At 33.4% G+C, this 12,629-nt stretch overlaps 1 protein-coding gene and 1 long non-coding RNA gene across 3 annotated transcripts; both read left to right on the top strand.

Annotated features, from left to right (window-relative positions):
- The first annotated feature begins 1,896 nt into the window (after window positions 1–1,896).
- Window positions 1,897–5,256, top strand: LOC145108762 (Amino acid kinase family protein). The gene is made up of 7 exons (XM_079045842.1): window positions 1,897–2,202; window positions 2,821–2,929; window positions 3,015–3,068; window positions 3,229–3,320; window positions 4,172–4,398; window positions 4,594–4,770; window positions 4,930–5,256. The coding sequence occupies exons 1-7, from the start codon at window positions 2,009–2,011 to the stop codon at window positions 5,037–5,039; spliced, it is 963 nt and encodes a 320-aa protein (XP_078901968.1). The 5' UTR covers window positions 1,897–2,008; the 3' UTR covers window positions 5,040–5,256.
- Window positions 5,257–7,109: 1,853 nt separating this feature from the next.
- Window positions 7,110–8,994, top strand: LOC145169013 (uncharacterized). 2 transcript variants are annotated; one of them, XR_013742242.1, is made up of 4 exons: window positions 7,110–7,365; window positions 7,555–7,734; window positions 7,912–8,429; window positions 8,688–8,994. It is a non-coding gene; the product is annotated as an uncharacterized LOC145169013 (long non-coding RNA). The 2 variants fall into 2 exon arrangements; XR_013742241.1 differs by having other exon boundaries at window positions 7,110–7,734.
- Window positions 8,995–12,629: the final 3,635 nt, after the last annotated feature.

The raw sequence follows: 12,629 nt of genomic DNA on the forward strand, positions 1-12,629 counted from the left end.
TTTAATAAACGAGCTTAATATTAAGCTTGAGCTCGGATCAGACTCGTTTAAAATCGGTTTCGAGTCGAGATTTTAATGGGCCGATCCCAAGTAGCTCACAAGTAGCTTGGCTTGTTTGCACCCCTACCCGACGTACCCATATGTACGACGAACGTACTCCTTCTCCGCCACGACTTTCAAGATGACTTACGCCCGACGTACAAGCCTGATACGCCCAACGTAAGGGCCTTAATTGCAAACATTTAAAATATAAAGGATTGAAATATAAAAATACATGACATCGGGTGTTACATGCCAATTTGGTCACTTTAATTTAAGGATGTCATTATACTTACTACTTTATGCTAATAAACAACCAAATTAAAATTTATAATCAAATAATATAATGATAAATGAGAAGTGTTCTTTTGTTGGTTCTTAGAGATGTTGGTCACTTGACAAATCCATTTGCATATTGTATTATTATTTAAAACATATTTAAGTTTATGTAATTATTAATTTTTGCAATAGATTAGATGTTTCAACCATTGTTACTTTTTGCAATTACCCACAAAAATGAAAATACCGGAAATGACAACTTTTAATTTAATTTAAAAAATAAAAATTTAATGTAGAATGTCATTGCGAATATTCCTCTAGGATTCCGGACTTCACTCCGGAACACATTGTTTTGAATAAAATGATTATTTTACCAAAACAAAATTAATCAAGATAAAAAAATATTTATATCGATTAGATTAGTCCATTTTTCTTAATTAAAATACTTGGTTACATTAACAAAGAATACTTTTTTTTAATAATACTAGAAGAAAACATAAGTCAAAACTATTGAATTCGCATGACCCATACTATCGCTACTCCCTATGATAAAGTTGATATGAGAATCTAGGAGGAGAAGAGCACCATAAAAGCACGGGAGGATGAAAAAAGAAATCCCTATTATAATAAAATAATAGTTTTAATTTCTTTTTAACATATATCCATTAGGCTTCCTAATTAATGTATATTTTTTTTGTCATGTGTCACTCTATTAGATATTTTAATTAATGCATGTCACTTGTCAACCTATTAATTCTTCATTTCAAATTTTAAATTTATAACGATTATAATTTTGTATAACTAAAAAATATTTCTTAATTAATAATTTATTTAAGTATTGATTAATAATTTTGAGTTCTTATTATGAAAATTTAATTAATTTTGTAACCGTGTTCCCAAAGCTTATAAACTAGTTAAAGCAACAAACTAGGCCTGGCAATCGTGTCGTGTTCGGGTTGGCGTGTCGCGGGTTGGCGGGTCAAAATATGTCAACCCAAACACGACCCATTTAAATATACAGGTCACGAGTTGGCGGGTTTGGAACACATAAATGACCCGCCAACCCATTTATTTATACGAGTTCACAGGTTGACGGGTTCGTGGGTCAGATTTGGGTTCGTGGGTCCGAATTTTAAACATTTAAGTCTTAAACATCCAGATGAAAATTAAAAACATTTATAGAAACATGTTACAGACTTAGCCTTATAGGTTACGACTTACGACCTTAGACCATCCACCACGAGTCAAAATGTCAAAACAATCAAATGGTCTATGAATCAATGGTATACATTATATAATACTTATTAAATATTAATGCTTGATACATAAATACATTTAAAAATAAAATATTTTTTTTATTTAGAATATAAACGGGTTGGCGGGTCAACCTGTTTATTTTTGAGAAACCCATATATGACCCGTTTAATAAACGGGTTGGCGGGTTGGCGGGTTGAAAAACTCAACCCAAACTCATTTATTTCGTGTCGTGTCGCGGGTCGTGTCGAGTTTCGTGTCGAGAATTGTCAGCCCCTACCACAAACAACAAGCCCTCGAGGTGCATATACATATACCCCAGCCTTATCTACAATCCCGAATGAATTTAGGGTAAAATCTAACAGACAAGACGCTCTAGAATTTGAATAAGGAATCAATACATTCTCGTGTTCTTGACATTCTAACATCTTTCCCCATGGCTTTGTCTGCCTCATCCACCGGCCGAGCAATCTCCTCCGTAACCATCTCTTATTCACCATTATTGGGGTTTCTCAAACCAAATCATCGACATAATCATATAAGCTATGGGTTTAACAGCAAGTACAGCTCCATGGCCATCAATTGTTCGTCTTCTGAAAATGGTCGCTCTTCAGATTCCAGGGCGTTTAGGTATCCACAATCATTGCTTGTTCTAACGATTTCGTCTTTCAGTGTATGCATGTCTGTGAAACCTGTATGAACATCGTGTTAATTTGAAGGTACAACTGATATGTTTTCTAACTAGCACCCAGAGAATAAAAATTTGATTTTTTTCTCATTTAGGCGTGTAAAGTCTTGATAATTGAAAGCGGGTATGATTGATTATGAACAAACAATATGTGGGTTTCAAGGAATAAGATTGAATTAACAAACCTATGGGATCTTAGCCTCTTAGGCTAATTACACAATGGATTATAGGAGCGACTATTTCTTGCAAATTGTGTATAAAAGTTTGTGTAAAAGATTATTCCCACTTAGTGATCACCTGTCATCAACCCTTCTCTTATTCTTCTAAATACTAATTTCCACTTTGAATGGTTAGTAGTCTTTCAAATCCCTTTCCTCATTTTTGCGCACATTCACATATCCTAAATGACATCATACACATAACAACCTGTCATGTAATGTCATGTCCTTGACAACAAAATTGGGCCTAAGAGAATTAGATGTCCCATTTATGTTGATTACCTCTTTTGTTTTCTCACCTATACATCCCTAATGTACTTTTTCCAATTCTTTTGGGATTAGTTTGAATGAAAATGGAAAAGCCAGAGGTTCTGTTAAGTGGCAAAGGGTGCTTCTTAAAGTAAGTGGAGAAGCACTTTCTGGAGATGGTGAACAAAATATAGACCCAAAGGTAAGAAAGGTTGTTCTTTCTTGTCAATAATATGCGATTATATGATATATTATTAACATATAATCCTCTTCTTTTTAAATTCTAGGTTACAATGTCTATTGCAAGAGAGGTTGCAGATGTTACTCGGCTTGGCATTGAGGTAGATTTCTTTTTCTTTTCTCAATTACAATACTTCCTCATAATATCTTTTACTCATTCTAACATCACAATTTATGTTCAGATTTTTGTAATGTGAAAGGGGTTATAATTTTTTGCATTACCCTTTAAATTCTATATATGATTTTGAATGAATGTTTCAGGTTGCCATAGTTGTTGGTGGAGGGAATATCTTCCGTGGAGCTTCATGGGCAGGAAGTAGTGGTCTTGATCGTTCATCTGCTGATTACATTGGGTACAATTTATTTACTTTCCTTCAATCAATCTTCATCTATTTTCATGTTGTAAACAAAATCAACCTTTTTTTGGTGAATTACATGTTTTTCTTATGATTCTTGATAAGAATGTAAGGCATGTGAACATGAGTTTGCATATTATACCTATGTTTTTAGGCAAAGTCATGTTTTTCGCAGCAAGGGTAATTTGGTAATTTGAAACATGTTTGCTTCTGGTAAAGACGATATTAATTGTCTACACAAGGCGCTACTTTTTTGTCACTACTAAAGGGCATTTTAGTCATTTGGCAAATAGCTCATTACTTTTCTGAAACTTTAGTCAAACGTTGCAATTTTCATTAGATGTCTTAAGAAATTTCCACCATTCCTTCTTGATAGAAACAGATTAAAGGAAAAATGTTGGTATCTACTAAACAATTATATAATGTATCAAGATACAAACATTTTTAGTCCCTATTTGTTTTCTTTTATTTCCCATTAAGTGTTGTCTGGATAAATGGTCTCAAAAATACTTGAGAAAACGATGGAAAAAGTAAACAACGAGAAATTTAAAAAAAAAAATTACCTCCTTTGACTTCCTCTATTAAGACTCTGTCTGCATTAAGTCAAAAAGAAACACTCGTATATAATTTTACCTGATTGAGAACAAATTTGTCAAACTTAGGACTTTAACATGAAATTGAAAACGTTCTTTCTTTCCACTGACTTTCTATATTAACTCGTTCTTTTTGTATTAAGTAAAAAAGAAAACACTCCTATATAGCTTACCAGATTAAGTCATGTCCCCATTAAGTGAAAATCCATGGAAAACACGAGGTAATTAATTTTAATTTGAAATTAAAATTTTTAGTATGTTGGCAACTGTTATGAATGCTATATATCTACAAGCAACAATGGAAAGCATAGGAATCCCAACAAGAGTCCAAACAGCATTTCGGATGTCTGAAGTGGCTGAACCTTATATTCGTAGACGAGCCATCAGACATTTAGAAAAAGGCCGTGTTGTCATCTTTGCAGCCGGAACCGGAAATCCCTTCTTCACTACAGACACCGCCGCAGCCCTTCGTTGCGCAGAAAGTAAGCAATCCTTTCACTTGAATTGACCAAAATACCCTCCACTTTCGATAAATTTGTACACGAAAAGAAAATAATCCTCACTCGAGCGTTTCCTTTTCCTGTATGCAGAAAGAACGACTTAATAGAGAAAGTCAGGGAAATGAGACTACCTATTTACAATTTTGCCATTGCTTATTTTTTTTTTTTGGAATTCAGTTAATGCGGAGGTAGTTTTAAAAGCAACAAATGTGGATGGTGTGTATGATGAAGATCCAAGGAATAATCCGGAAGCTCGACTCCTTGACTCTTTGACTTATCAAGAAGTAACATCAAGGGATCTTTCTGTTATGGACATGACTGCAATCACTTTATGCCAAGAAAACAACATCCCGGGTATGTTCTAAATAAACTACTTAATATATTTTTATTTTTCTACTAAAATATTTTTACCGATATTATAAAATATTTAATCTAACATTTGTAATTGTTTTACAAATTTCATGTCACATACTGCTATTATAGTTAAATAAACGAAAGTATGTTATGATGTAGTTGTTGTATTCAATCTTGGGAAACCGGGTAACATTGCAAAAGCTATTAAGGGTGAAAGAGTTGGCACACTGATTGGTGGTGTGTGTGTCTCAACAGCCACAAGGACTTGAAGGGACCTTTTCTGGTTATATGTGAAACTCCGAGGTTCTTTATACTAATTGTATGCATCTAAAATAAGAAGGTGAAATTTTGCATTGTTTTACATGTCATGGAGTTTTAGGTAGCTTAATGTAGTAGTTTTGTTAGCGTTATAGCGAGATTTATTTATAGTTTCTTTTTTCTTGTATTATCGGAACTTACAGGTGTTTGATATGTTGTTTTGTGTAACATTGTTCTCATTGTCTTTTGCTCATTCATATAAGGGCACGTAATTGTAATAAATTGGTTGAGTCAGTTTGTGATAACGAAATTACATAACAGTTTACTAAATGTTTCATAGATGACCTTCAACATAAGAAAAAGAAAGAAAAACGTGGTCCACCATGATGAAATAAAAAATAAAGGCACAAATAGTGACTAAAAGGAACACATTTAAATAATAAGAACAAATAAGCAGACAAATATTGGATGAATTACTGGTCTTTTTCTAAATTTGTCAAATATATTGATATTATATTGTTCATAGACTCGTCAAATATATGGTTTTTATTTGAGACATTTAACAGTAACTTTGAAGTACCGAAGGGGATGTGACCAGAACATTAGGAGGTTTCTAACCAGGTTTAAATGACGTGGTAGACAAATGAATAGATTTAGGTATATGATTAGAGTTGTGTTAATTAAGCATAGGATTAGAGGTATGAATGTTAGCTGTTAAATATTAGTTAAATTATTAATTATTTTTGTATGTGTGAAGCTAAAAGGGTTTATAGCCAAGTGATATTAAATACCGGTATATCGTTTCTTACCACAAATGGTTGAGGATTCAAGTAAGTTTAATAAATTAATGTGATTTAAGAGACGATTAGAAAGTGAGTTTTGTAAAAAAAAAAAATCTAAATGAAAAACCTTAATCTATCTAAATATCTATTTATATCTATTTATTATAATCCAAAACACTTCAACCATATTTATTTGAAATTCCAATAAAATGACTTTTAATAATGATTTTAATAATTTCAACTTATTTACTTAATTGATTGATTAATAAGAATATCAATTTTTTGAAACACCTAACTCTTCAACTTATGTTATTTAATTGATTAGTTAACTAGAATGTTTTGCCAAGAAAAACATTTCCACACTCATATTTGTTTTTTTTTTCATTTACTTTTGTTATGTATAGTGCATGGAATCGGGAAAGAAGTTGAGCATAAGACGGTTGCTTCAAATTTGTATAGTGGAATCGATACTAATAGAGAGGTAGGTGGCCGTTAACCGGTAGTGAGAAGACCCATGTATATTTTTTAATTATTTTGTTTCAAACTTTGTAAAATCTATTTTTATATTACTGATTCAAATTAGTTTTTTAGGTACAAGTCAAGGAAGGGGAATCTGACACACCAATATAAAGTCAAATGTAGACCTTCCAAAATATATATTTGAAAATCAATTATCATATTTACTATTCGACTTATTTTAAAACTCTTGATGAGATTTATATATAATTGTATATTTTGTTTGACATCATTCTTAATTTCAACGTTTAATATTTAAAAGTTCATATCTAAAATTTTGGATGTTTTGATGTAATATAAATAACGTAATACAAAGTCTATTTGGTCAATATTACTTATCAATAGCTCGTTCAAAACAACTTGTTTTTTTTATTTTAAAAATATTATTGGATAATAGAAAACAAATATTAAAGAGTATTTCAACTATATTGATGTTATAAAAAAAACTGATAATAGTTATTGGATAGCATAAAACTAAAAACGAAGTTTTAAAAACAAGAGTAAAACATATATTCCAATATATTTTTATTTTTTACCCACGATTATTTTAACCGCATAATTACATTATTGCGCAACACTTGAGTTTATGCCGTAGTTACTAAAAATGGCAAAGATGCATACAACAGTTACAGAGAAAATATTTCTCAATAGGTGTGGTGGGCATATTATCACAATATATCTACATCAGTAGTATCTATATGTTTTTCATAAAATATTATTTTAAATTATTATACATAATAAAACGAGTGTCAGCTTATAAATAGTAGCAAGTATTGAGCCAACTCCAATACCAGGTGCTTTGGAGTCTGGTGGATTTGCAGTGACCTTCGTTACCCTCAAATTGATCTCTTCCACCTGCTTCCCACCATCTACTAAGTCGATTGTAGCCTCCAATTCATCTCCATTCTTCGTTGTCTAATAGTCCCTCATTCTCTCTCAACCTGCCTCCTCCGCTGCTTGTAGTCGTCATCTCCGAGCCCCACCCTTGGATGCAATTTTAAAGCTTCAACGACCCACCAACGTTGTGCTATCCCACCAGGTGCGCACCCGTTCCTTCTTTTTTTCACCAGCAATAACAAACCCTGTACACTACCCTTCATGATTTTCCCTCTCCCATGCTGCTCTGATGTCTAAACACCTACCTGTTGCTTCGAATTTCTTCTCCACTTCAATGGAGATGGGGTTTTAGTCAGATTTCATAAATGTTTTATTCATATTGTGTTTGGAGGTCAAAGTTAGAGAAACATGACACGAACTGAGAACGGGGAGAGAGGGTTTTAGCCGGATTCCATAAATGTTTCAGTGATATTGTGTTTGGAGGTCAACGTTAGAGAAAGACGACATGAATTGAGAACGAGACGAAGAAGAAGGATGCAATAGGATATAATCTTTTATGCGAGACGATGAGGTTAGTAAATCACACCCAGGACTAATACATCATTGTTACAGGATTACATATAATTTTGAAGTTCTACACACACAATTTTGACCTTTTGGGGATCGATTTTGTAAGTCTCCAAACATGATTTTTAGGTTTCTGCTATCAATTTTGAAAGTACATGTCTTTTTCCTTCTTCTTCTTTAGGTTGAAAATCAACAAGGAAGCACATAACACTTGTGAAATCGACCAACCTAAACTTGGAGCCGACTTCAATACAAGGGGGTGGACATACATCAAAAATTCATTTTATTTTTATTTATTTTGGCCATTTATTTTAATTAAATGTTATGTTATGTTGTTAATTACTTATTGATTGGGGGTTTGATGGCTTATATTTGATGATAGGCACCTACTGTTTGCTGAAATGCCCCTCTACATGGGTTTTTGAAATCACACACTTGGGAAGTACTACAAGTTTATGATGGTGAAGCTTTGCTCTGATATGAAAGTGAGTCGATTTTTTAGGGCTGCTACTGCAGTCTTGCTTTGATATGAGTAAGCCAATGGCCATATAAGGCATCCGTGAAATACATTAGTATTTTGATGAAATTCATGAGGCTAAGTATTTGACAAGGCCATTGTATTTTCTATGAGGAAAACATTAGTCTGTAATGATCTTGATGAGGCTCAGCGTCTGAGTTTGACTGGAGAGGGATTTAAAGGTAAAAAACAATACATATGTCTCCTTCAGTAGAACAGTGATATTAACTTTATTTTAATATTTATTTTTGATGTTGTAGTTGTAAATATTGATGGAACATTATTAACAAAGCCTAGTAAGTTATTGGTATAAGTGATGAAATGTAAGAGAGTTCACATGAATATGATGATAAGAAGATAGAAAGTTTGTGGATTAACTTAATTACATGTATATTCTTAATATTCTCGCAATATCGTTTATACATGACAATAATCTCCAGGTCTCAAAAAGGAAAAAAGAAGGGTTTGAATCAGAGTTACAAGAATTAGGGTCAATAAATGAGATGCTGTTAAGATATCTGAAGCATTTGGGAAAATCAGTGTGGTTTCAAAGAAAATTGAGTATGCAAACATCGTGAAGGTTGTTTAACAATATCTTGTATGATTGTAGACCATCATTTTGGTAATGACTTCTTATATCACATCTTTTCATTATTCTGTTGCAGAAGAGTAGGAAAGAGAAACTTTCAAAATTGACTGTAGATGATATGCGTCTTATTTTTATAGTTTATTAGTTATTTTATTTGATTTACTTAGCCCACATAGCCTATTTATTTGGCACACACAACTATTACACAATCAATTAAGAGAAAGTCAATATATATATATATATATATATATATATATATATATATATATATATATATATATATATATATATATATATATATATATATATATATATATGTGTGTGTGTGTGCGCGTGTGTTTCTTTGTCAATCGATTAGGTCATGAATGCGAATTACAATCGTCTTCTTCTAGTCTCTATCTCTGTTTTCATTCATGATAATCTCACATAATTGATCTCATTAGCTTTTATGGTCATTGTGATATTGTTTATCGTTGAGCTCGTTCTCAACCTTAATCAGTCTGGGTCATAACATTGGTATCAGATATTTACTTTCCTTAGACCTTCATAATAGCGATGATAAAGAGTATGGCGAGAAATCAACAACCAGTACCAAATCCAAATCAACAGAGCACCAACGAAGATCCTTCTAGGTCAGGAGATTCAGTTTCAACAACCACCAAAAACAATAGCTATTCTGCAAATCTAGGAGATATTGAGGTAATCCTAAAAACTGCTCTAGAAGATTTTAGGGTTAGACTTCAATGTGATAATCAACAACAAAATCTAAACATATTTGAAAACTCAAGAGCTATTTCAGAGATAGGTGAAATGTTGTCTGGAATTTCCATTCAAATGACTCAAATCATTGCAGGAAATTTAAAAACGAAGGGTAGGGTGTGACATCCCTATTTTCACGGCCAATTTAAAACTTTTTCTTTATGCTTATTTTATTCAGAGTATTCTTTCATTGCGGAATTTGTTCCCAAAATATTTAAATAAAGTATTTCCAAAAAAACATTTTTCATTATATAAAATACTGAGATGTCATCATCAATACAGAAAACATAAGCATAAACTATTCATTACAGACCTTATAACATTTATTCATACTAATGGCCTACAGACTCCTCAAATATCTCATCATCCATGTGCTTTCGTACCGCTATTTCTGATACAAGAAAACTAAGTGGGTCAGGCTTGGGAGCCTGGTGAGTACATAGAGTTTTCAACCCACAATAATTAAGTTTTTTAATTATATATTTCACATCAAATAATTGAACCGATTACTCATTCCCATTATTCTCATTTTATGATCCTAGAATACTGATCTTAAGGGACCTATCCTAAGGATCATCGTAAGCAATGAGTAGACAATACTGCTTAGGGGATTCCTTTAGCAATATATGTCAATAAGGCAACAATAGGGGAATAGAGTACATCAAATAAACATATGGTTCATTAACACCTACAGGTTGCGAGCCTGCCATCGTTCTAATGGACCATCTAGAATAGTCTGTGGTCATCATCTATACTCTTGTAGATGACCAGTTCATCTATACACTAGTACTTTAATAGAATTGACCTCTCATCATCATTTCATCTTTCATCACCTATCACTACCTAATATATTATATATATATATGAAAATACATATACGATCAAATCAGGAAAAATCATATTATTTCTTCGAACACAAATATCAAGAAATGCAGATACTAGGTACACATAACATTTAATCATCCGAATACTTTATATCTATTTTTAAGATGAAAGTAACTATGCACTCACTTTCTAAAACTGGATGACTCAAAATTCGGGCAGCGCTTCGCCTAACACTTTAGCTTTTCCCTTGATATGACCTAGGCATACATCATTAAGTCTTAGTCTTATATTCCTGGTGACTAATCATAGTATAGATTCTTCAATAATCCCAATGTCTACATCCAGATCTATCAAGTAAGGAGCAACCAGGTAAGATCATATCGGAGGTAGGGTTAGTTTGGTATACAGAGTATACTGTTTGGAAATCCCACTTTAAACACTTCACTAAATATAGCCTTGTTGAGTCTAAGAGTTTGCGTCATTAGGCTTAACTCTTAGGTCCATTTGTATACTCGGTCTGGGCCTGTCCAGCCGTGTTTTGTTTTTAGGGTTTAGTATATATATAGTGCATGCATGCATTATATTAATTACGCTTCTTGATTATTATTTTACAGATCTTGTACTGTAACCCTAACATACATCTACAGTAGCAATTCTCATTGAATTCTTCTGAGGTGGAGCAGATTAATCATTCGACACACGTTTGATTCATAGTGGTGTTTATCGTTTTCTATTACTTCTTATTGTCTTATTGATATCTGTTTGAATCTATCGATCTTAGAGAATATTATTCTCATCAATTGGTATCAAAGCGGGAGACTGTGTAATACATACACATCTCTTCTGTTGGAAGAATGTTTTTTAGGGTTTCCGCTTTTATCGAATCTGTAGGAGCTGTCATCTCTTCATTGACGTTGTTTCATGCTTTTGATAAAACCCTAATTTAATCTTTACGAGTCTGATTCTTAGCAGATATCTGAAAAAGGTCATCATGTCTCACGATGATTCACAAACCAATCCGATCAATATCTCCAACATCATTGGATCCACAACCAGAATCCCGATTCTATACACTCAAGATTATGAAGTTTGGACGCATCACTTTGAGGATTATGTCGTTGGTTATGAAAACAATGACTATCTTATCTGGGAAGCAATAACATTGGGTCATTTTGTTCATTCTGGAACAAATAGAACCATTAAGACTCAAAAGGAGTACAACAAACTCTTAACTGATGTGGACAAGATTCCTCAAGACGAAAAAGATAAGTTGTTGTGTAATGTTAAAGCCATGAGAATGATCAGATTTGCTTTACAGTCCGATACTTTTCGTTTGGTAAGCCCATGCACCACGACAAAAGAGATCAGGGATAGACTTAAAGAGCTGTATTCCACTGATGAGGACCTAGAACATTCTATCCAAACTCTATTGCTCTCTGAGTTCGGATCTTTCCAAGAAAAGCCAGATGAAAAACTTATTCAGGCATTCGATCGTTTCAACCATCTTTTGAGCAAGATGATCAAGCATGGTATTGGAAGAGAAGTGATCAAACAGAAGGTCACATTTCTGAATGGTTTAAGACCCTAATGGATGGCTGTGGTATCAACTGTGAAGGCTCACGAGCAGTTTAAAACCTATTCATTGGCGAAGATGGTGGGTATTCTCAAGTCTCATGAAAGTGTTGTGACAAAGGAAGCGAAAGTGGTGTCTATTATGGGATCATTGGCCCTTCTCTCTAAGGCGAAGAATATGGAAGAAGATGAAGAAGAGTCAGAATTGTCAGAATGTGATCTGACAAGCGAAGAGTATGCAATGATGGTTTCCAACCCGAAGCGGTTTGCTCACAAAAAGTTCCCTGTTGCCAAGAACCGAAACTGGCAGGTAAGCTACAGCTCAGAAAAGGCGAAAGAGGAGATCAAAAATAATCCTCAGAAAGAAGAAGAGAAGAAGGAGAGCAAACTGGTAGGAGACTCCGGATACGATTGCAACTTACCACTTTGACAAAGATTGCATGTTAAGAAAGCTATCAGAGAAGGAGGGTGAAGATGATGAAGCATACCATATGCGCAAGCTGGAGGAGATAAAGAAGAAGAAAGCCTCTAACAATTCTATGAATGCTTTGATTGTGCAGGAGAACGTTGTTGATGATGAGTTCGGTGGCGTAGAGGTCTGGTCTACAGACTCTGAAGATGAAGAAGTACGTAAACC

The sequence above is a fragment of the Lactuca virosa genome, chromosome 4 (assembly GCF_052849685.1).
Source record: "Lactuca virosa cultivar CGN04683 chromosome 4, Lactuca_virosa_CGN04683_v6, whole genome shotgun sequence".
Lineage (NCBI taxonomy): Eukaryota > Viridiplantae > Streptophyta > Magnoliopsida > Asterales > Asteraceae > Lactuca > Lactuca virosa.

What these genes read in the sequence shown, in the direction of transcription:
- LOC145108762 (XM_079045842.1), top strand. Translation starts at nt 2,009, where the DNA reads ATGGCTTTGTCTGCCTCATCCACCGGCCGAGCAATCTCCTCCGTAACC. An exon ending in AACAAAATATAGACCCAAAG is followed by an intron (nt 2,930 to 3,014) that starts GTAAGAAAGGTT and finishes TTTAAATTCTAG; the next exon opens with GTTACAATGTCTATTGCAAG. An exon ending in AGCCCTTCGTTGCGCAGAAA is followed by an intron (nt 4,399 to 4,593) that starts GTAAGCAATCCT and finishes TTTGGAATTCAG; the next exon opens with TTAATGCGGAGGTAGTTTTA.